This window comes from Salvia hispanica, chromosome 3, assembly GCF_029641045.1.
Source record: "Salvia hispanica isolate PSC_SH4W2 chromosome 3, Shi_PSC_v1, whole genome shotgun sequence".
Taxonomy (NCBI): domain Eukaryota; kingdom Viridiplantae; phylum Streptophyta; class Magnoliopsida; order Lamiales; family Lamiaceae; genus Salvia; species Salvia hispanica.
This window is the reverse complement of record NC_142694.1, coordinates 20,771,011-20,795,826: the sequence shown is the minus strand read 5'-3', so window position 1 is coordinate 20,795,826 and position 24,816 is coordinate 20,771,011. Positions and strand designations below refer to the sequence as shown.

Below are 24,816 nucleotides of genomic sequence, written 5' to 3'. Positions count from 1 at the left end.
GCAATGGAGAGAGTATAACATTGTATAATTGCAGTTTATTTTGACGTTAATAAAAAAAGTTACTACATCAAATCAATAATTTAATATTTCCTCTGTCTCATTCAAGATGTCCACCTTTCTTTTTAAGTTTGTCTCACTTAAGACATCCATATTGCATATTGAAAATAAATTCATCTCTCCACTCTTCTTATTAAAACACCCAACTACATTTCCTCTGTCTACTATATTACAGTAAATATTTTTATCTAAAACTCTGTGTGGACATAGTGTGACATAAGTGGTTTTATTTATGCACATCTAATTTAAAAGAATGGGACTACACATTATTGCCATTTTTTTAAAAATGAGTCCATCAGTATTATTAGTGTGAGAAAATGATTCCACCAATTTGGCCAAGAGCATCACTGCCATTTATCGACTATTTATCGACTGTGCACAAATTAGGTTCACACTAAAATATGATAATCTTAGCTCAAATATTATTTTAAATTTGCATTCCTTTATAATGTATATTAGTTTTGTTATAATGTTTTGTCAATGAGAATATGATTGCAAATGCAGTACCAAATCAATTGCATTAAGAAGGTTCACACATTTTGTAATAGATAAATTTTGGTACACATGTTAAAGTTGGGTTCTTTTGTAATTCTCGAATTGCATGCAAAGTAATAAAAATTAACGTAGACTGATCAAGAGGACATCGGTCGACTGCAGACACGCTTCAACCTAACATACGATGACTCGTAGACGGATCAAGCAGTGGAAATCTAACTGATCAAGACGACTCCTAAGCTATATCTACGTGTCGTCGGATGTACTATTCAGAACAGGGAACTTTCAAAGCTTTAACCCACAATACTATTAGCTAGTAAAGGGAAGTAAGGGTCGAATCCCACATAGATGAAGGTGCTTCAGCATGTGTCGCAGACATTTTGGGATGATTGCCGCCACGCAAACTAAGTGGGTTAAGATTTATCCTACTTGACGGGTTGACAAAAGAAAAGATTCTAACTGATCAACTAAATCTAACTACGTGAAAACATGAAGGCACTATTACTACTCCTGGTTGATCAATTGAACTTGACAAAGTAGAAGCTACATTGCAGAAACAAAAAAAGTAACGGGACCACTAACCTATTACATGCACCGGCAAATAAAGCTGAAAAGAGAAAAACCACAAACGCTATAGGTGACAAAGACATGCTCTACTAACTAACTACAGACGTCTTATTCCCAAAACAAACAAGCTAAACTAATAATCAACCATGGCAGATCTGAAAACAGGGCATGTAGCGAAAAACAGGAAAGCAACCTAAACTTGATCCATGCAATTCGACCAAGAAAACAACAGATCAAACAGTAACTACTCTATTTTCATGCAAAACGGACATATGTAAACTCGGATCCAACATAAATCGAACACCAAACAACTAAATCTGAGAACCAACGAACAAAATAGAATCAAACTCCGAAACTCTAGATCTAAACAAACATCCAACAGAAAATTTCATAGCACTGAACATTTCACAGAAATTCAGAATCAAAACAGCTAATCGAACTCAAATTCAAAGATTCAACGACAATCAAACTTGCAAAAGGTATTAACTAAGAAAACTTGGAAATAACAGTAGATTTAAAACGTGTATCTCGAAAATAAAACAAAAACAGAATGAACAATTGTAGCAACTCCTCGAAGCTTAAGAACATCAAACGAATAGCTGATGCTTCGCTAAACTAGGCTCTCTCCCTCCAAGTTAGAAGGTAGAGAGTATGCTTCCGGTGGAACTCCTTCTTCTATCTAGCTTCCTTTCTCCATGGTTGTATCTCTTTGGTACGGAATCTGGAACTGAGTGTGTGTGTGTCGAGATTTTGGGGCTCTCGATGATCGATGATGATTGTCCTTCAGTTTCTCCCTCCTTTTATAGGACGGCTGCAGCTCAAGTCCCTAGGGCATCCCCTTCATGATTTGGCATTAATACCCTTGCAGAAGAAGACAACTCTGCATTCCCTCTCCTCTGACTCATCCTTTTGCAGCTCCATCATGAATAGACCCTCTTGATCAATTTGCTAAACTTCTGGGCCAATTTTTCCTTCCGTTTCCTCTTAATCAAGGTGCATCTGCCCTTAGTCGATTTTCAATCCTACACAAAAACTCCACTTTTCCTTGTGTTGTCTCCCCAAATCAGTACATTACCCATCATTAAAACTATGCATGAAACGAGCCTTATCAAAATGCATGCAAAGCTAAAAATTATATGAGAGTTTGATATTTGGACTGAATTGCATTATTTTATTTGAACAACTCAAATATAATAAAAGATAATGTAACTTTTAAATATTATAAAAAAGAGTGAACAGCATGAAATACCCCTAATATTTGAGGTTGTTACACCATTGACCCATAACAAAAAAGAATAGCACCATACGGGTCTAACATTTCATACAATCACAAAACAAGTCATTTTAGCCATTTTTCGGACGAAAATGCCCAAATGGCTTGAAGGGCAAATTTGTCTCATGACCCGCCAAACCTGCAGCAACCTTCCCCTACTCTGTCACTACTACACTACATTGGAAGTGACTTGTCAAATCATGAAGGTTTACTTATATTGCCATAAAGCTATTTTTATATGCTATTTTTATGAAGGTTAATTATATTTTTTCACTCTTCTTTTTCTCATGATCGCAGCCGCACTCTCTCCTCAGAAAATGACAACCAGATCATTGGTGCTGCGGGAGATGAAGGACAACGCGCCGCTCATCGACGTCACTCAATTCGGCTACTTCAAGATGTTGGGGAAGAGATTGCTACCGGAGGGAAAGCCGGTCGTGTGGAAGGCCAAGCTCGTGTCGAAGAACGCGGAGAAGAAGATCAAGGAAGCTGGAGATGCTGTTGTGCTCACAGCTTGATTAGGGTTTTTTCCCCCAATTTAATGTTGCCGCTTTGTATTTATGTTTTATGCAATCGGTTATACTTATGATATTGCCAGTCGATGCACTAGTAATTGCTTACATTGAGAACTATGAATTTTGTGTTACGTTTTATGTGATTTTGGGATATTTCAGAGTGATGTGTTTTTATAAAAAAAAAAAAGGAATAAGTAAGCCATGCATTAAATAGAGACTCGAGATAAATATATAAAACTAATATTCCATCGAATAAAAAAATGCAACATGAGATTTTTTGCTTCCTATAATATTGGAGAAAATGTTTTGATCATGAATAGTTTACTCAAACAAATGGACGTAAAGTTGGACAAAATTAAGCTTCAGCAAGCTTTTATTTTTATTTTTAAAACATGAAAAATTAAATGACCATTTAAGTCATATCCTCTTGATATGTCTGAGTGACAGTACATGCAACAAGTTGCATAGCAGGGCGACGTCAGCATGGAGTGTTAATTTGACGAGAATGCCCTTTAAGGGCATGAGGGTGTTATCGTCCGAAAAACCTCGTTTGTGATTGTATGAAATGATAGACCCGTATAGTGCTATTTTTTTTTGTTAGGGGTCAATGGTGCAACAACCCCAAATGTTAGGAGTATTTCATGCGGTTCACTCTATAAAAAAAGAGTATTAAAATATTTTTAAAATAGTAATTATTTAAATATTATATTCTCATTCATTTTTCATTCTTTGAATCCATGTATATAATTCTTTGAATCCATGTTACGGTTACAATGATGTCGGTGGTCGAAATAGTTATGTATTTTCGTATGATGGATACAGTGACTTCAATAGTGAAAATGATGGAGTGAGAGATATTGAGAGAATGGAAATTGTACTAAGAGTGTATGTTTTTAGTGTGTGTTCTATATGTGTTAGCATGATGGTGTATGTAAGGAGAGAGATGTGAGTTTTCTAGGCATATTAAGTAGAGAGGTGTAGATAATTTCTTACTTTTCTATTTTCAATTCCTTCCGTCTATTTTATTTACATTTTTATTTTTCTTCACTTGTTTTTATTTCATTCTAGCATTTAATTAAGACTAAAATATAATTTTGGTCTCTTACATTAAGTTTGTGACCTTTTGGTCCCTAACATATTGTTTTGGTATCTTTTGGTCACAAACATATTGTTTTAGTCCAAAATAATCATTTTCTGTTAAAATTAACAGTCAAAATGTTTGAGCAAATCAACAACTTAATTATAATTTAGGACTAAAGTTCAATTTTGATCCCCTTCATTATCCATAAAATTCTTTTCGGGTCCCATACATTAAGTTTGTGACCTTGTTTAGATCAAAAGGTACTAAAACAATATGTTAGAAAGCAAAAGGTCACAAACTTAATATATGAGACTAAAATTTTTTTAGAACAAATGTAAAGACCAAAATTGAACTTTAGTCTTTCATTAAACAACAATGTTCAAATTCGGTCCTAATATATCCTTATGATTTTAGTACAAAATATCAAACGGTGAGGATGGGCATCAATGGTGGAATAATGGAATTCCATAACAAGATTCTCGAGGAATGTAAATCCCTCTTTTATGAAATATAAAAATAAAATAATTAGTTAAGATGTTTGAGTGCCTAATTAGGTATTACTGGTATACTGAGTCGGTAAAAAACATGTTGACAATTAATTTTTATGATTTTGTTAAAAAGGCAAAAAAAAAGGACCAATTTCATAAGTTAGCGAACACTAAGATGCCAAACATAACATTGTGGATCAAAATTATTAAACAGTCGTATGTTTAGGAGTAATATTAGATTTTAGTCAAACTAACATACTCTATAAAATTAGGATGTCTACTGACTTTTTCAACTAACTTTTTATTACATTTTCTAATATCCATGCCTAGTCAAAATATGACGAATTTTTACTTTGGATTTTAATTTGAATGGAAATGACACACACGACTCATAAGACGAGATAATAAGAAAATGTATTTAACAAATTTATTATATACCAATTTATACATTATACATTTGTATAATCTTGGCAATATGTATTATGTAGATCACTTAATCATCTTTACTGTAAATATGGAAAAAAGGGAGTATGATTATATTACTCCGTTCATTAATTGTTGTATTATAAACATTTATTAATTGTCCGTTATTTCATTTATCATTTATAGTTTCATTTTAACTCGATATGACCTTCAAGAAATTGTATAACTTTGTAAAGAAAAATAAAAAATACTTTAGTAATAACACGTGTCCTACTTTTATACCGTACAAATTAATAAGCTGAATTTTCTTTTTCGTCAGTCCTATAGAAATAGTATGTATCTATTTATAGTAACCTTTTCTCTTTTCCATTTATTTTATCATTCATAAATTTCACCATCCACTATATTATTTCAACTTTCTTTTACTGCGTATTAAAATCTGTATGTTTTCTAATTAGTGTATTTCTAGGAAATAGATTGAATATTAGCTTTGCAATCGAACATGAGTGTAATGATTAAATTTAAACAATAAGATTTATTAATTAAAAAATAATAGTAAATAAAATTTTAAATCACTGCCATTCTAAGTATATGATGAAATGTGACAGTTTTTACATGAGCATGACATGCATAAGACACACATCTAGGTTGTGAAAAATGTGATGACATTGACACATGTATGAAAACGTGTCAGCAAAAGATCCCGACAGCTGCCACGTAGCATCCAATGGTGTGTTACGTGGCATCCAACCCCTTCTCCTAGCGCTCCCTAAATATACATAAATATACATGCCATAAAATCCCACTTATTGATTCCAAAAGATAGAGAGTGATGGATAAAGGGGAAGAGCAGGTGCCGCCGGGGAAGGCGATGAGCATGGAGCAGCACGTGCTCGACAGAGGGGCGCAGATGCTGCAGTCGCTCTCTCCCATCAAGCAGATGAGCCAGCACGTCTGCACCTTCGCCCTCTACAGCCACGACATGTCCCGCCAGATCGAGACGCACCACTACGTCTCCCGCCTCAACCAGGACGTGCTTCAGTGCGCTGTCTACGACTCCGATAATTCCCACGGCCGCCTCATTGGTACGCTTCATAAACGCTACAAAAACTCTTCTTTTTATTGACAATTATTTGCGTTGGAAAATAATTTAGGACGAAAAAGAAAGTCTTCCTATATTAAGAATAAATTAACTTAATTTTTTGGTATATTCTGAAACATAAATTAGCGTATTAACGGTTTTTTCTGTTATAGTGAAATTACGCATTCTTTCCTTTTCTTTGCCTTTTCTTTTCTTTCTTTTCTTCTTTGATTTTGATTTTTATTCTAGGTGTGGAGTATATCGTCTCGGACACCATCTTCGAGAGCTTGCCTCCAGACGAGCAGAAGCTGTGGCATTCTCATGCTTATGAGGTTCGCTTACTGGTTTCTTCATAAATGCAAACTTTGGGATGTTGGGTTTTAAAATCATGGACTTTGTGAATTGATATTTTTCTTAAATTTAGAAGTGGTCTACAACATTACTATATACGTTACATTCTACGTGTTACTTCCCGATCCAATTTAGAAAGTATATTTTTGGCAAAAATTAATTCGATATGAGCAATCATAAATTATCTCTAATTTTTGTAGACAACTTTAATACTATCAGATAAAAACTATGTTGAAAGTCATGTTGTATTAGTTGAGCTAAACAACTTACGAAATACTACTGTAAAGCTTATGATATATTAGATTATTCTAGAAATACTAGAAATAGGTTTTGGAAATCAATATCTATTATTTTTACATATATGGTTTACCAATTTTGATGTGTAGATCAAGTCCGGGCTGTGGGTGAATCCCCGGATACCAGAGATGGTCGTGAAGCCTGAGCTCAAGAATCTTGCCAAGACATATGGCAAGTTTTGGTGCACCTGGCAAACAGATAGGGGTATTAATTTCTATCTTTGAGTTTACAATTAGTTACTCAATTTTGGATATTAGTTACTCAATTTTGGCACCATTAGGTGATAAGCTTCCAATGGGGCCTCCAACCCTAATGATGTCGCCCCAAGGGGTGAGTATGGGGTTGGTGAACCCGGATTTGGTTGCAGCGAGGGACACCCGGTATAATATATCGACCGCTGCTATGAAATCGGGTCGGGCTGAACTTGCGGAGCCCGAGTGGATCAATCCGCAGGCCGACTATTGGAAGCAGCACGGTAAGGGGTTCGTTGTCGACGTTGAGTCGGTGGAGATGAAGAAAATCGCCCCATTTCCATAAGAGACATGACAATCTTGCATATGCAAATGGGGACCATGAATTGTAATGGTGAAGCCTGTATGTATATATGTAATATGTGGCCCTATATTCATATGTATGTATTTATTTTAATAATGTCCTTGGCATGTTTGGTCACAACTCGCAACTCTTTGTAATAATAGTATATACTTTTGCTAGCAAAATGAAATGTTTTATCTTTGTCGCCTCATTTAGGATGGAAAAAGTCTTCTATTCCAAGAAGAAAAGCTCAATAAATGTTAGGAGTACTCACTAATGTACTAGAACTCCACCATTGAACATTCTGTGACAAAAAAATAAAAATCGTTGAGCACTTGCTTTTGTTGTGACGGTATGAGTGTATAATACTATAAATTATTTAGAAATAAACGAACATATCCTCAAAGGGGACAAAAAAAATCCGAACCTAGTTGTTTATTTTTTATTAAAATAGTTGATCTAAAACATGTGTCATACTCGTAGTATAGTTGGTATACGAATTCTTTTAATTATTGTAATAATTAGTTTAATACAACTATAATTGGAACTCCAGTGTTGAATATTCTCTGTGAAAATGCCCCATGACAATGTCTTTGTTTTAGGATGACTGTGTTCTTGTCTATCTTTATCATCAAAGATGACACAATCGTAACGTCCAAAACGAAATGTTACTCTATTCAAGAAAAGCTCAATCCAAATTGAAAATAAAGCTCCTTTCCTATCCATCTACTTGATGAGATAATTTAGCTAGAAAAACGACGACTTCACAAATTAAAAAGCCTTCTTATGTAAGACAAATGTGCACACACTCCAGCATAAGACGTGGGCCAGATCTAAAAATAAATTAGAGTCTTCAAGTGAAAAATAAATTTGTTTAAATATTAAAATAAGATAAAAGTTAGTAAAAGAGACGCCATTAGTGTATGTATCATAATTGTCAAGCTAATAGAAGTCGAAAAGAATAGTAGTTTACGGGGTTAGTGGATAGTGTGACTCACATTATTAGTAGTGTCTAATGATGATATTCACAGACGGAGAGAGTATGTATCATAATTGTCAAGCTGATAGAAGTAAAAAAGAATAGTACTCCCTCCGTCCCATTAAAGATGACCCACTTTTCTTTTTGATTTGTCCCAACCAAGATGACTCATTACTTAAAATGGAAACCCATTTATCTCTACTTTATCCCTTCTTTCTTACTTTACTCTCTCCATTTAACACACAAAATAAAGTTGCATAAAATCCTGTGCCGCCCAAGAAATGGGTCATCTTACTTGGGACGGAGGGAGTAGTTTAAAGTAGTGTTAGTGCATAGTGCGACTAACAATATTAGTAGTGTCTAATGGGGATATAAGTTGTAAATAAGTTGATGTTAGGAGTAATAAATTGGGACAGTTTTTCAAAAATGAAATATACGTATTTTTGTGGGACGACGAAATTGAAAAGTACACATATTTTTATAGGTTTTGGGGAGTGAATGATGAATATACTTCACATTCTATTAATTTATTGCACTCATATCATATTTTAAAATTAATATATATAAAAGTGAAACCCATATTCTACTAACTAATTCAATCTATTTTAGTATTAATTTTTTGAATACGTACCGAAATAAATGTTGATTTTTAATGGTTGACGGAGTGTGTACAACAGAATAAGTAATTTCAAAACTTCTATGTGGTCGTTGCGATGTATACAAGTTTTTAAACATTGAAATTCTAATGTAAAATCTAGTACCACTACTACTAAAACTATTGAATTGGTTTTATTGACAAGAAGATAAATGTAATGGGATCGGAATAATTTGACCTTTCAGTTTTGTACATTTTTGTAATAAAATGAAATTTGTGAAATAGTCAATTCAAAAATCAACTGTCATAATTTGCCAACTAGATCAAGTTGCCAACTAGAGTTTGGTAGTTAACGTTTTCAATTTTCATGCTGTTTCAAATAGTATTGTTTTATCCATTTCACACGCTTTTCTCAGCGCGTGAAGCCAGTCGCCTCTGTCTCCAACAAATTCGTCAACCTTTTTTGTACATATAAATATGGATGGAGAAAAATGCACATTTCTTAGAGCATTCCCAATGGAGGTGGCGAATTCTCGGCGATAAATCGCCGGTTATCGCCGAATTATCGCCGGCCATTGTGGCGAAGTCGGCGATAATTCGGCGATAATGTTGCCGTTGCTTCGCCGAGTGGCGTTCTAACGCCGGATTATCGCCGAGCGATCGCCGGCCACTGTGGCGACGCTCGGCGATAATCGGCGATAATTAAAATTTTTTTTTTTTTTTTTTGAACCCAACGGCTATTTTACATTCCACCCCTATAAATATTTCCTCCACTTCCTCCATTCATCACCCACAATCTTCATTCTCTCCATTTTCAATCTCTTCTCCCAATCTTCAATTTTCATCAAAATTATGAGCTTTTGGAAGAAAAGTTCCCGATCGGGTAAGGATAAGGGTAAGGGGAAAGAGTCGAGTTCACAAATTCCCAACACGGATGAAGCAAACGAGCAGTGGATGCAGTCGTTGTTGGCGATGGGTTCTCCTCCCGGCCAACTTCCATACGGGGGTCCGTCTCCTTTGCAGACTCCTCCGGCGCGGAGACTTTCTCCGTACTTCAACTCTGCCGGCAGAATGCCCTTTCCAGCCGACGATGTGTATCGGCCCCAGTTCGACACCCCCGGATCAACCCCAGGCGACCAAGAATCTCAGGCCGCGACACTGAGCGCGGAGGACTTCGAGGTGGAAGAAACGCCCACCGAGCCGCCTTCTAGGAGCGGGAGGGGGAAGGCGCCGGCGTCGTCGGCTGCGACTGATACGGGTTCCGATGAGAGGCCGAAGCGGGTAAGGACTACTTACACTCTGCAAGAGTCCGAGCTGATAGCCGACTGCTGGGCGGACACGTCACAGGACGCGGAGCGCAGCAACTACCAGACTGAGATCATATTCTGGGAGCGGATTGCCGCGAAGTACAGGAGCCACAAGACTGCCTCAATGAAGGACCATGGCAGCGAGGCGATCCGTCGGCATTGGGAGCGCCTCATGAGGGACTGCGGGCACTTCAACGGTATTTATTCTAACTTGATGACTCACATGACGAGTGGCCAGAACGAGCACATGGTCCGAGATGAGGCCATCCGGATGTATAGTAGCCAGTACTTGTCGACGAAGGGCTTCAAGTATTGGAACATCTACGATAAGCTGAAGGATCTCCCCAAATTCCGGACGGGAATGCACGACGCGCTGCACGGGAAATCGGTGCGCTCGCGACTTAGCGTTTCGGAGAGCGAGGGGAGCGCGGCCCACATCGACTTGAGTGGGGATGGTCCGCACGAGCGCCCGGAGGGAGTGAAGAAGGCGAAGGGGAGGCGGAAGGGGAAGGGCGCAACGTCGGAAGTCGCGTCGGAATCCGTCATCGACTTAGAAAAAGCCACTTATTCGAGCAATGTCGCCAATCTGACCCAGATGTACACGCTGTACTTCACCGGCGGCGGGACCCCTGAAGAAAAGGCGGCCCTCTGGAAATGCATCCAACACCTGCAGAGTACGCTGGGGCTCGATCCCGACGCCCCTCCGGCCCCTCCGTCTTAGATTTTTTTTTTTTAAATCTTTGTTTATTTGCGTTTTTTATTTGTAGTTTTTTTTTTCTCGTTGTATTATATTTTCCAATGATTAATACAACGATGAATTGTTCATTATTAGTCTATTTATTAAATACATTTGTAGGGAAAATTAAATAATATAAAAAATAATGATGTAAAAATGAAATGTTGAGTTAGGGAGAAATAAGGGAGAAATAAGGGAGAAACCAATGTAGCACTTGGCTAAAAACTGGGGATAAATTTTGGTGCTGATGTGGCGCTGATGTGGCAGGAGTTAGGGAGAAATAAGGGAGTTTTTAGGGAACTCCATTGGGAGTGCTCTTATCCGTGTTGAGTTCGTACAAAAGCTTTTCCCCCCTTTTTCTTGGCTAAGTTTGGTTTGCTGAGAGCTCGTGGGTTTCTCGTGATTTTCCATCTTTGAACTATTTGTTTAAACTCATTTCACCTTAAAATTCAAGGTTTAAATTCTTGATTCTTGGCGTTACTTGCAGGGTTTGGACATTGATTTCATTTTCAGTCTTCTTAGGTATAGACTTCGTTTTCCCAATTCCAAAAATTCAGTAGCTTGTTTTGCAGACCTTTATTTTCCTGAAGAAATCTCGATAAAAATGTGATCTTTGCAGCTTTGAGTTCTGAAATCTTGATTTTGCAGAGGTTAATTAATAAATTCATAAATTCTTGAATTTGTTGATAGAGTTGGATAAGTTTTTTCAATGGAGTCTGAAACGGCGGCGAAGTTTAGTCTGTGGAAGCAATCGTCGATGGCGCCGGTGAGGGACTATGAGGAGCTTGATGATGTGGAGGAGCACGAGGAGAATGATGTGATTGACATTGATCCTGGGTTTAAGCTGATGTATTTGGTGAATGGGGGTGATTTGGATGGCATCAGGGAGCTGTTGGACTCTGGCGTGGATGTTAATTTCCGGGATATTGATCACCGGACTGCGCTTCACGTTGCTGCTTGCCAGGGGTATGATGATGTTGCTCGGCTGCTGCTTGAGAACGGGGCGAAGGTGGATTCTTGTGATCGGTGGGGGAGCACGGTATAAGCTTCATCTTGAGCCTCAAAGCATGTTTTTTTAAGCTTGTGTGGTAGTTCTTGATATGTGCACATTGTGTCAAGTTGGCTATGTTGTGTTTGTGTTCGTGTGTTTGTGCAATGTATGTGTATGTGTATGTGTGAATTGGATGGATGGTGTGGTGATGATTGCTTTCATGCCCTTGCTGTGCAATTTTTGTATGTCCACAAGGAACGCTGCTCTACTTTGTGCCTCGATTTACTCGTTCTTGATTGTGTCAAATTTGTGATGAAACTGATCTTCAAGGGTGTTCTACCAAATATACGCAATGAAGCGTAGGTTTCTTATACCGATCGTTACAGTAGTTTGGGATAATCACCATGGAGTGAACGAGTTACAATAGCATACAACTTCTAATTTATGTCTTTCTAGTTGTTCGACTATTTTGTAGTAGACTCTCGGTGCTGATTTATAGTTCCGACGACAGATGCAATTTGCTAATCTTGCTTTGATTTCTTAGCCACTTGCAGACGCCATACATTATAAAAACAACAGCATAATCAAACTATTGGAGAAGTACGGTGTGAAGGATCTTGTAAGTCGTTTATGCACACCACACTGTTTTCCTGCTCGTCCGAAAATTGTATGTCATATTTCTCTCACTCTGCTTAGGGCTTAACATGTCGTGGTTTTGCCCCCTTAGATGGCTCCTATGCACGTTGAAAACGCCCGTGAGGTCCCAGAGTATGAGATCAATTCCAATGAACTTGATTTCACCGGTAGTGTTGAAATAACAAAGGTATTTTCATAACTATTCTTTTCATATCATTAGACTGTATACTGAATTATGCAATAGATGATGATCAAGAACTTCATGGCAGGGAACGTATCGGATAGCTTTGTGGCGTGGAACCAAGGTTGCTGTGAAAACTTTTGGGGAAGGAATTGCTATTGAGGACAAAGTGTGAGTTCCTCAAATATATAAGGTAATGCCTTTTGAAACGTACCGTCGTCTCATTACTGTCCCTTCTTTTGCAGCAAAGCTTTTAGGGACGAGCTTGCATTGCTTCAGAAAATCAGACACCCGAACGTTGTACAGTTTCTTGGCGCTGTCACACAGAGCAGTCCAATGATGATTGTGACCGAATACTTACCTAAGGTGTTTATCGAAGCAGCCGAATTTTTTCATTATAGCTTTGAAATCAACTCTCTTGTTAATCTAATACATGCTCGATCTTGCAGGGCGACCTCCACGAATATTTAAAGAGGAAAGGTCCGCTAAAACCTGCAACAGCTCTCAGATTCGCAATGGATATTGCCAGGTTCGTCATAATTTTATTTCGTCCAAACATAATTAAATACACCTTTTCTATGTGAAGACGAGTAAAGTCATCTTGCGTTTTTATTGGTGTGCAGGGGAATGAACTATCTACACGAAATTAAATCCGAAGCAATTGTTCATCGTGACCTTGAGCCTTCGTAAGTTTGTAGTTTCCATCTTCTTTATGAATTTGTGTTCGTATATGTATGAGTTTCTCGTGGCATTTGCTCATATGCTCAAGTGAGATAACAGGAACATCTTGCTGGACGACTCCGGTCACCTTAAGGTTGCAGACTTTGGAGTTAGCAAGCTTCTTAAAGTCGCCAACAGAATCAAAGAAGACACGCCTCTTGCTTGTCACGACAGTTCTTGTGAGTTCCCGTCTCAAATTACTATAATCGTGTGTCAAACAAATTATTGGATGCTTAGAATATTCATCTGTTCGTCATAAATAGATCGTTATGTCGCACCAGAGGTCTTCAGAAACGAAGAGTATGACACGAAAGTAGACGTATTCTCATTTGCATTAATTCTACAGGAGGTAATGTCCCATTTAGATATGCTTCTTTGGACTGGCTTCGTTTTTTCCCGTAGTAGACTTTGATAATCGATCTTTTTGCTGTGTAGATGATTGAAGGATACGCGCCATTCTATTCAAAGGAAGACCACGAAGTTCCCAGATATTATTGCGAAAAGGAGCGCCCTCCTTTCAAAGCCTCGTCGAAGTTCTATGGCCACGGACTAAAACAGTAAGTTGCTCCCAAGAACCAAAATTTTATAGATACGAACGTGATAGAACGGTATCGTGTGGAGTTATTAATGATGAGTTTTTTGCAGTTTGATTGAGGAATGTTGGAGCGGAAATCCAGCTAAAAGGCCGACGTTTAAGCAAATCATTCCTCGACTGGATGCCATCTACAACCGATTTGGGCACAGAAGGCGTTGGAAGGTACTTCCCGTCTCGTTCCTTTCCCTCGTGAAACGACTTCCTCTGTTTTTCGATTTTGTTGAGTAAATAAGTGGATGCTGTGCAGGTGATGAGGCCATTGAAGTGCTTCCACAGCTCGGATTGGATGAGAGACGGGTCGAGCCATACACATTCGTCTCGCTCCTCATGAAACTGCAGGTGAAGAGGGCCATTGCTATGCTGTTGAATTTGCTGCTTGAAGAAAAGCTCATGTTATTGTTGATTAGTGATAGTGAATTTATAATCTGAAAATGTAATAGAGAAAGAAGATAGGAAGCCTTAATCTGTCATGTAATGTGATTCTTTTGAAATATACATTCACAACAAGGAATAATTTTGTTAATAAAAGATGTAAATTAATTTTGGCTAGTATTTTGTGTTAGCAATATCATAAAAGTGGAGAAGAGTCGCTAAATAATTAATGTTTATGAAATGCTCACCCCTGAAAATTTCCAATTAATAAAATAAAAGAAAATGGTGGAAGAAAAAATTGCAGATCCTATGCATTACATTTAACTTTATTTGTTTGGTAGATTATATTGTAGTGGTGTTTCTATGCAAATTGCTAAAAGAAATTATCTAAGTACATGTGGATAAATTTTGGTCAATACCACAGTTTAAAAATAAGATCAATTATTTCACATTTTTCTTAATTTCTATGTGGGGATAAATTCCAGCATGTGATTTATTGAAGTAACAGTACATAAGATTTGCTTAAATAATCGAATGTTTTTTCCAAATAGTATTTTTAATTTTCCATATTATACATAACATTTCCTAAACATAAAATTAAGAAAAATGTCAAAATTATGATCTAATCAAATATTTATGAAAATCACATAATTGACCAGAACTTGACTAACTAAAACTTTGGACACTTTTTTTGTAATCTACCCAATTAAATAATAGGTGTGTAAGCACTTGTTTAACTACACACATTCCCCAAATCTAAATTTATAGAAAATTAAAAAATATTAAAATTATGATATAATAGATATTCATGAAAAATTACATAATTGACCTAAATTTGACTCAACTTGATGGTCGTTTGCACCCAATTAAATAATAGGTGTGTAAGCACTAAGCACTTTTTTAATTACACACGTTAAATAACATTCCTCAAATGGAGTATAAAATTATGGAAAATTGATAAAAAGATCAAAGTATAAACATAATCGGATAGGGTAGTGATAAAATGCAAACTTATATATTGTATAAACTCAAAACTATTCAACACAGTTTCAATACAATATCAACACAGTGTAAAATTTCAAGATTTTAATGTCAACACAGTATCAACACAACATCAATCATTGACTACCGTTGAAATTCTGTTGACATTTTCCTGTTAATGTTTTTTTATGATCTGTTGACATTTTTCAATGGTCCAGATCATAGTTTTGAGTTTGTACAATATTTAGTGTTTTCATTTGATCACCTCCCTAATCGGATAATTATAAAAAATGCATAATATGTGTAAGCACTAAGCACTTGTTTAAAACTACACATATTACATAACATTCCAAATTTGGTTCACTTGATAGATAGGTGTGTAAACACTTGGTATCAAAGTTATAATGTAATCAAAATTAAATACTCCCTGTGTCGCATTTTAGAAGTCCTGATTTACTATTTTTAGGTGTTCCACTTTAAAAGTCCGAGTTGAAATATTCCACAAATAATGATAAGTCTCACATTTCATTAATCTTTTTTCCACTCACATTTTATCACAAAATTAATAGTATAAAAAAGTAGGACTCACATTTCACTATTTTTTTTCACCAACTTCCTTTACATTTCTTAAAACTTGTGTCAAAGTCAAACTCAAATGAGACTCCTAAAGTGAGATGGAGATGTACTATTTATGAAAAGACTAAAATCTAAATTTGATCTCTTAAATTTATTCTGTTTTTTTTTTATTATTCTACTTCCTTTATCCACAAAAATATAGACTTGATTTATCATTTCAGGTCGTCCATAAAAATTAGACAAAGTCTAAATATGAAAAAATCAACAAATAATAATCCTAATAAATATGGACTCCACAATCCACTAACACTCATTCCAATACATTTTTCCTCTCTCACTCTCTCTCTTATTTTTTTCTCCTCTCTCTTATTTTTTTTTTCTTATCTCTCGCTTATTTTACCAATTCCACATTAAAACCTATGTCATTTACAAGTTTATCAAGTTTTCGGGGACGGAGGGAGTGTATATATAAGGTGTGTTACCTTTTATTTCAAACAATATGTTTTGGTTCAAAATTAATATTTCTATTAAATTTAACTACCAAATATTTTTTTGAACAAATTATGATCAAATTAATCTAATTAATTTAATATTAAATTTATAAAATATTTTTTTATCTATAATAAAAAAATACTATTAAAATTCATAAAATAATTTTTACATATAATAAAAAAATATTATTAAAATGTTCTCTTATTGCTAAAAATTAGATTGAATTAAAATTTATAAAATATTAAAAAATTTAATTTTTATTATCGGTGATATATTTTTATCAATTTTAACACGACACGAACCGGCACGAAATTAATGGTTTGGGTCAGAGCTTATCGTGTTCGTGTCCTTATCGGGTCGACCCATTAAGGACACGAAAATTTCGTGTCGTGTTCGTATCGGGTTCGTGTTATCCGTTAACAATGCGTGTTCATGTCGTGTTCGTGTTATCTGTTAGCACATAATATTTTAATATTATTATTCTTATTAACACATAATATTTTAATATTATTATTCTTATTATTTTCATCTTTCAATACTTATTTTCGTGTCATTAATGGGTTTGTGTCGTGTTCGTGTCTGAGGGTAGCGGGTCGTGTTCGTGTTCGTGTTCGTGTTGTTATCGTGTCGACACGATAACGACCCGACATGCACGATTTGCCACCCCTAAGTATATTCATAGTTAAATCACTAATTAGACTAAAACACGTTTGACCATCAAGTTTTAATTGAAATGTTAATTATGGAATAAAAGATATTGTTTTCAGACCAAAAGGTTACACATTTAGTGTATAGGACCAAAAAGGTTTTAGAACTTTATGAAAACTACTATTACCTTCGTCCCAGTCTAAACGAGATGTTTCACTTTTCTTTTTAATTTGTCTCAACTAAGATGACTCATTACTAAAAATGAAAATAAATTTTATCTCTACTTTATTCCATCTCTCTTACTGTACTCTCTCTATTTAACACACAAAACATCTTTCTTGAGACGGAGAGAGAATAAAGTCTCTTCTATATTATTTTCTCTTTTACTTTACGTAATCTCCACTTCAACTATTTATAATTTATCATTTTTCTAAAACACGTGCGAAAATAAAACATCTAACTTAGTCTGGTACAAAGATAGTACATAATTGACTAGAATTTTCCTAAAATTTGATGACATTTATGCAATTTAAGCACTAGGCATTTGTTTAACTACACACCTTATGAGCACAGGTGAATCAAAACATAAAATTAAAGCAAGACAGTGAATATGCAGATGATCAAATGTGTACAAAACAAGTTAATTAAATGGTCAAACCCCACAAAATTCATATATATAAACTAACTCCCATTACATCATTAAAATCCACATCCACGATACCAATATATCAAGGTTTTGGCGTAGGACCACTAAAAAATTACATAAATATGTTTGAACATAAGAAGCAACATATCTTCAACTAGTGCACCTTTTTACACCATCGATCACCACATATCTTTTTGCTTCTCTTACTATATAAAAACTCATTTATGTAAAATATATTTAGCTGAACAATTCCCAAGTAACACAATATTTTTAATGATAATTTGGTAACATATTAGCTAAACTTTTCAATCAAATAACTAGGGTTTCAAAGGATGCATAGTGGTTGGAGGAGTTGTGGGGTATTTAATTTGATTAGTTGTGTGCATTGAAACCATTGAAATTTCAACATCAAGAACCCTAAAAAATATACTGGAATTGATCTTGGTGGTCCCTTCTTGGAAAGAATATTGGTTCTAGTAGGACTTAAGGGCATATATCCCTACATTAATTCATATATCGATCTCCATTCGTGAATACATTAATATACACTCTTATATAAGATAAATATGATCTAGTAATGGAGGAATCTTGTTTTCGGCACCAATATAGTGTACAAGCATACGCATAAATCGTTTATTAATGTACTTACAAGTGTTTAAGGTGTGAAGGTAGTAGAATCTAACCTGGCAATGCAGTTTAATCAGGTCATACGAGTGACAAATGATTTAATTTTGTGAAATTAAATACTATAGAATCGACCTGCATTTGGAGTAAATGATCGTGGCCTATTCATTTTCTCTAAATCGATTTCCGGCGAGTGAGAAATAGTGAATTAAAATTTGTCATTTAAATATGAAATAATAAGATGAAGATTAAATATCACTACACCAAAAAAAACCGTTAAGGATGATTCATCTAAGGACGCTAATTTGTGTTTCTAAATATACCATCAAAGATTAAAAAAATGTCATTATTGTTGGTGTCTCAACAAAAATTAGAGAACGCAAACAAAAGCTTCCTTAAAAAACAGAAGATCAAGTTAATTTATCATTAATTTAAGGACATTTTCTTTTGTGTCCTTAATTGTTGTTATTTTTAAAAAATTTCAAACGCAATAATTGTGTCTTAGTTCTTGTGTCCTTAAAATATACTCCCTTTGGTCCAAAGCAGTGGAGGCATTTCTTTTTGGCACGGAATAACAAAAATCTATGTAATGTATTACTCCTTCCGTCCCACTTTAGGAGTCTCGGTTGGAATATTCCATAGTCGGTAATAGGCCCCACATTCCACTCACCTTTTTCCACTCACATTTTATTATAAAACTAATATAGAAAAGTAGGACCCACATTCCACTATCTTTTTTCACCAACTTTCTTTATATTTCTTAAAACTCGTGACGAACTCAACCGGGACTCCTAAAGTGGGACGGAGGGAGTAAATAAAAAGATAATAAAGTAGGAGAGCGGAAAAAGTAGAGAGAATAAAGTAAGAGAAGGGGAAAAGTAAGAGTGAGAAAATGTGTTACTTTTTACCAAAAAATGAAATGATTCTATTACTATGGAACGAACAAAATGAAAAATTGACCTACTAGTATGGAACGGAGGAAGTAAGTTTTTGTAGTGAATGTGTTTAATAGTACTCCCTCCGTCCCATCACAAGTGATGGAATTTTTTTGGGCACGAGATTTAATAAAATGATATATATTGAGAGGAAGCCCGCAGGGGTAGCGCCAGGGGCGGATCTATGCATGCTTAAGGAGGGGCATTTGCCCCACCTCATATTTTCATCCCTATATAAATATTGTCTTTCATATAATTTATTTCTTTTAATTTTCAATAAATGCCCCTCTGCAAGTTTTTAAATTATCTTCATAGATAAATTTTCCCCCGTCCCTACAAATTTCTGGCTCTGCCCCTGGGTAGCGCAGTTGGCAACGGAGGGGCAGATCTTGCTGCAATGATATATATTGAGATAGTGGAGAGAATAAAGTATGAGAGAGATAAAGAGAGAACAAAGAGAGAAGGAATAAAGTAAGAGAAAACTAAGAAAGGTTTAAAGTTTTGTTTTTTGTTAAAAAAATAAATTGATCACTTGTAGTGAGACAACCCAAAATAGAAAGTTGATCACTTGTGATAGAACGGATGGAGTACTTATTGGAAATGAAACTTCATTAAATCATGTATTTAAAGAGGTTTCATTTCTAAGTGCAAAATTATGAACACAAGTAAGGGTTTATGAAACACACACTTGCGCGCCATCGCTGCCAGCTAGCTCGCCTCGTGCCATGTAACATCCGAAATTTCGAACCATAATTTTAGAGCCGTAAAATTTTTATTTAATACTGTTAATGACGTGGGAGACGTGAATTAAATGATGAGTGATTTATTGCATGATTCCTTGTGACCTAATTGCGAATTGGAGTTGAGATTGAATTAAATAGTCAATATTGTTGATAATAGTGTGGTGAATTATTTACCTAAGGGATGAGTGAGATTTAATAGGATCATTATTTATTTATTTGAAATTTTCGATCCCTACTACTATTGGAGAAGGAATTCTATTTTTCTTAGATTTAATTATTGCTTGAGATAATTACCTAAATTAAATCCAAAGTCCGATTTTTCCTTATTTTCCTTCATGAAATTTCGACCCCCATGCCTATTATAAGGAGATTTTCGAAAATCTCCTATTTATGGGAGAGAAGAATATTTAATTATATTATTTGATCCCTTATTTATTCTCTTCCATGAATAAATATAAATATTCTAGCAAATCTTACCATATCTCAAGGAGATCTTGCCATATCTTATTTTAATTAATATTTGGAATTGATTCCTTATGGAGGAATCAATATTAACGTCTATTCCCTATTCTTAGTGGGAGAATTATTATTATTATTCTGCTCCGTGATATTGTATTCTACTCCGTGAAATATCTAAATTAAATCATAGGCTAATTAAATAGCCTAAGATTTCTAAATCCCCTTATTCCTCATCAATATTAACGTCAATCTCTCCCACCATATCTCTCCAAATCTTTTTTATTTATTTAATTGAGGAGAATCAAATCTTCCCAAATATTCTATTTAATTACCTAGAGATTTTATTGAACCCTATAAATAGGAGTAAAACCTAACCCTAGACCCCCAAAAATCGCCCCCCACCCCATATCACACGCCACTCCTCTCTCTCCACTCTCTCTCAATTTTCTTCTACTTTTCTCCAATAATTCTTCATCTTTTGAGAAGAATTAGAGTTTGAGCCTCACGAATCGTTGAAGAATCAAGTCCCTACTTTGTTTCTACCGTTCGTTTTAGCAAGAAAAGGTACCTATATATTAATCTTCTTCATCTAACCGATTAGTCGGTGCATGTGCGTGTGTGTGCGTGTGTGTGTGTATGTGTGCGTGTGTGCGCGTGTGTATATGTGACGTGTGAATAACACTCATGTGTGACATAAGTTGATGATAGATCTAAGATTGTTGAGTGTATAAATTTATATGATGAGCGTGTCTTGGTTTTGAATGATAAATATAAACCGGATCGGTGGGAAAAAGGGGAAGCGTTGGGACATGCATGATTTAGGAGTTGATGTTGAAACTGATACATGATATGTGCGTATGTGATTAAAAGGTGAAACCTCGGTTGCGAAGCAGGATAACAAAAGAGAGAAACATACTTGAAATCTAAGCAGTCAAGGTGGGTTTATTCTTAAACTATTTTATGTTGCAAATTTATGAAAGTGAAGAGATAAGGGCGGTTTAAACTGTTATGTCATGCATGTGATTGTTTTGATGATGTTGTGCGCCTGATGCCTAGTTTGTGAGTTCGCTCCATTGGGCTATAGGGCTATGGATATGTATAAACGAATTCGGGTCTGAGTAGGGCCGCAAACCCTACCAGGCTAGTGTACACGGTGGGATCGGGAGCCGTCCTTGCTAGTCGGCCGGTCTCGTGGGCGAAAAGTGTGGCCACACTTTCGTCGCACCATGGTAATGTTGTGATTGTGGAAATTTATTAGGAATCGGGGAGTTGTTTGACTGACCAGTCTATGAAAATATTTTTGTGATACTCGATGATATTTATTTTGATAACTGTAAAAACTCGAGTTCACTATGGTAAGGGTGACATAACTATTAAAATGTTTTGGCAACGAGTTCACTGGGTATTTCAAAATACTCAGCCATGCATGTGTTTTCCTTATGTGCAGGTTGAACGGCGACGAGCGGTGGCGGGTGTTGAGCACATTAATAAAATAAGATGGATATTTTAAACTTCGAGTGTAGTTGTGTCTTCATACATAGCTTCACTTTCTCTTGATTGCTTCCGCTGAATTTTTGAAACTTATTAGTATCATCTGGTTGTTTTGAACTTATTCCTTTTGAATTAGAAGATCGAGACATATTGTGCTTTTGTTGAATTTATGTCAAACCCTTGACTTTTGATCATTGTTTATGTTATTTATTCTTCATTGATTTTTGGTTAAATCGTTGACTTATTGCTTTCATAGTTCGTTTAATACCTTGGTCAAATCTCTTTAAATGAAACCCTAGCCTATGTTCTTATTGCTTTTAAGTCCGCCTTGGTAGCAATCGCCGTATTTATTATACCCTAGAAATCCGGGCTGTTACATGCCATGTGTAGGGCGTCGTTAACTTGGATCTTGGCAATTGGTATTTCTTAATAGTCTTAGACCAACGTAATTCTTTTATATGCTCATAACGTCCGACCATTACACTATAGCAACGATGACAGAGTTAACTCTGTATTGATCCTCCTATAGTTGCCTTGTTTATATAAATAGAGAGATGATAGCATAGCTAACTCTGTATTTGGCTTTAGACTTCTGGTACTTTGGACTGAGTTGTGTTTTGTTTGTTTGCTCACTGTTTTTTCGATTGAGCCTTTTTATTATAAAAAAAAAAAAGCTAAATCTGTATTGATGTATAAATAGAGAGGCATTCTATGCCTTCACAAAGCACAATCATCTTCTAGTTTGTTGGAGTTCGTTTGTCAGCGGTGTTGCTAGATTCGAGGCTAAACCATTTTATCTTTGGTAACGACAAATCTGGTGCGAAAGCCTTATTGGGGCATATCCCGTTTTGCGAATAGAGTCTTCCTCCACTCGGCTATACTATGGTTTATTATTTAGTTTCATTTGTAATTTAGTGTTGTGTTTCGATTTTAGTGTACTTCCTCCTAGCTTTTTTCTTTGTATTGTATTACTAACAGGTATATTGATAACATTTTCTAGGTTGAGTTGTCGCATAAGGTTCCCTAGTGTAGTTATTTGTAGACTATATATTACGTTGAAATAAGACTTATCTTATATTATCTTCTTCCCTACTATGTAGCAGAGACATTTCTTTTGAGCACGTGATTAAAGAAATTGTATTAAATGAGTTAAGTGTGTTAAATGAGTTAAGTGGAAAGAAACTTAAGTACCCCTACAAGAATAAAATAAGATAGAGACCAAGTAAGAGAGAATGATGAGTTGTTTTTTGCCAAAAAGAAGAAATGACTCACTATAATGGAACAATCTAAATAGATATGACTCAATTACTGTGAGACGGAGAGAGTATTATCCATGAAGTCTATTGACCAACCGATTTATATATAAAAAATGATTGAACTAACTTTTTTGTAATGGATAGCACGTTGAAATTTGTTTCCTATCTCCCATTTATATGAGCATATAAAATTGACATTTAAGTACGTCATAAGATAATTACTTCGCATCTCATATCATTGTTAGTTGCAAACTTGTAATGTTCACAGCTCCACACAGATCCAGTAGCATTAGTGATAATTTTTGTTTTCATTTCCACTTTGACAAGGTTCCTCTTCTCTTTCTAACATGTGTTTAGGTGTTACTCAATAAACAGTTAGTCGGGTTGTCTTGTACATCAAAGTTAGCTTGGTGATTAGACTAGAGTATCATCACTATCATGAGTTACACTTTTAAAATTATACGTATAGTGACGAATCAAATTGTGCAATATGAGATAGAACTATAAAAAAAAATGAAGTCAATTTAGTTAATACATGCATATTAGATCACATGCATATACATGTCAAAGTATGAGATGTGATCAAATGAAAACTCTAAATATTGTACAAACTCAAAATTATGATCTAGATCATTGAAAAATGTCAATAGATCACAAAAAAGCATCAACAGGATGTTGTGTTGATATTGTGTTGATACTGTGTTGACATTAAAATCTTGAAATTTTACACTGTGTTGATATTGCATTGAAACTGTGTTGAAGCTGTGTTGAGGAGTTTTAAGTTTGTACAAGTTTGCATTTTATCACTAAAGTATAGTGGTTCCCATAACCATAACATTAATTCTAGATACCTAGAAGATTTTCTTGTTATGACCATGTGAAGTTCCTTGATATCTTCAGATTCCTCAAGTTTATTGATTTAGCACAACCAATCATTTCACACAAACAAACATACGACCGATTTATTTAAAGAAATGTCAAAAGAAAATTAACTGAAAAAGAAGGGCTAGCTTTGTACCTTTCACACGATGCATAGCATTCTAAAACTTCACACATCCATATAGAGGGTCGCATTAGGATGCAAACTAAATTTAGAAGATAATCCGACTACTAATCTGGGCCATTAGATCCAGAAATGAAGATGCAAATTAATTTAATCTCAATTAACGTTATGTTGACATTTTCTGTTAATGTTATTTGTCATTTGTTGACATCAAATCTTGAAATATAACGGTCCAAATCATAATTTGAAGTTCGTACAATATATAGATTTGCATTTGATTACATACATCCCTATATATATATATATATATATATATATATATATATATATATATATATAACTTATAAGTTATAGTTGGCTACAAATCTAATCTCAACCAAAGTATAGAACACAAAATTAAACTAAACTAAACAATAGATGCACGTGTAAATTGCTGGACTAATATCACACATAATATTTCTTGAAAAGCAAAATTGCTTATGGCAAAGTGTTCGATTCTTGCCCATTAATATTGGTTTTGAAAATAGAAGGCAAAATGACCAACCCTTTCTAATAGATGCTCCGGCAAAAGTAGACGTATCACATGAACCCTATGCCCACTTTTTACAAACAGTTTGGCATCTCAATCAATCACATAGTCGATTCAAGTCGAGTATAATTTTATATAATCAAGTTAGGTTTTTAAAGA

General features: G+C 35.2%; 2 protein-coding genes across 5 annotated transcripts; both read left to right on the top strand.

Moving 5' to 3' along the window:
• Window positions 1-5,706: 5,706 nt before the first annotated feature.
• LOC125210659 (histone acetyltransferase (DUF1264)) lies at window positions 5,707-7,279 on the top strand. The gene is made up of 4 exons (XM_048110213.2): window positions 5,707-5,984; window positions 6,230-6,312; window positions 6,718-6,832; window positions 6,909-7,279. Exons 1-4 carry the CDS (start codon window positions 5,732-5,734, stop codon window positions 7,163-7,165), a joined length of 708 nt encoding a protein of 235 aa, XP_047966170.1. The 5' UTR covers window positions 5,707-5,731; the 3' UTR covers window positions 7,166-7,279.
• Window positions 7,280-11,094: 3,815 nt separating this feature from the next.
• LOC125215315 (serine/threonine-protein kinase 12-like) lies at window positions 11,095-14,451 on the top strand. Of its 4 annotated transcripts, none has more exons than XM_048116699.2 (14): window positions 11,095-11,167; window positions 11,267-11,301; window positions 11,470-11,818; window positions 12,315-12,389; window positions 12,498-12,593; window positions 12,676-12,758; window positions 12,833-12,953; window positions 13,037-13,116; window positions 13,211-13,273; window positions 13,368-13,486; window positions 13,571-13,656; window positions 13,743-13,864; window positions 13,953-14,064; window positions 14,150-14,451. In XM_048116699.2, exons 3-14 carry the CDS (start codon window positions 11,489-11,491, stop codon window positions 14,231-14,233), a joined length of 1,371 nt encoding a protein of 456 aa, XP_047972656.1. In that variant the 5' UTR covers window positions 11,095-11,167; window positions 11,267-11,301; window positions 11,470-11,488; the 3' UTR covers window positions 14,234-14,451. The 4 variants fall into 4 exon arrangements, with proteins under 4 accessions (XP_047972656.1, XP_047972655.1, XP_047972658.1 ...); XM_048116700.2 differs by having other exon boundaries at window positions 11,114-11,178; XM_048116698.2 differs by having other exon boundaries at window positions 11,102-11,301.
• The last annotated feature ends 10,365 nt before the right edge of the window (window positions 14,452-24,816 follow it).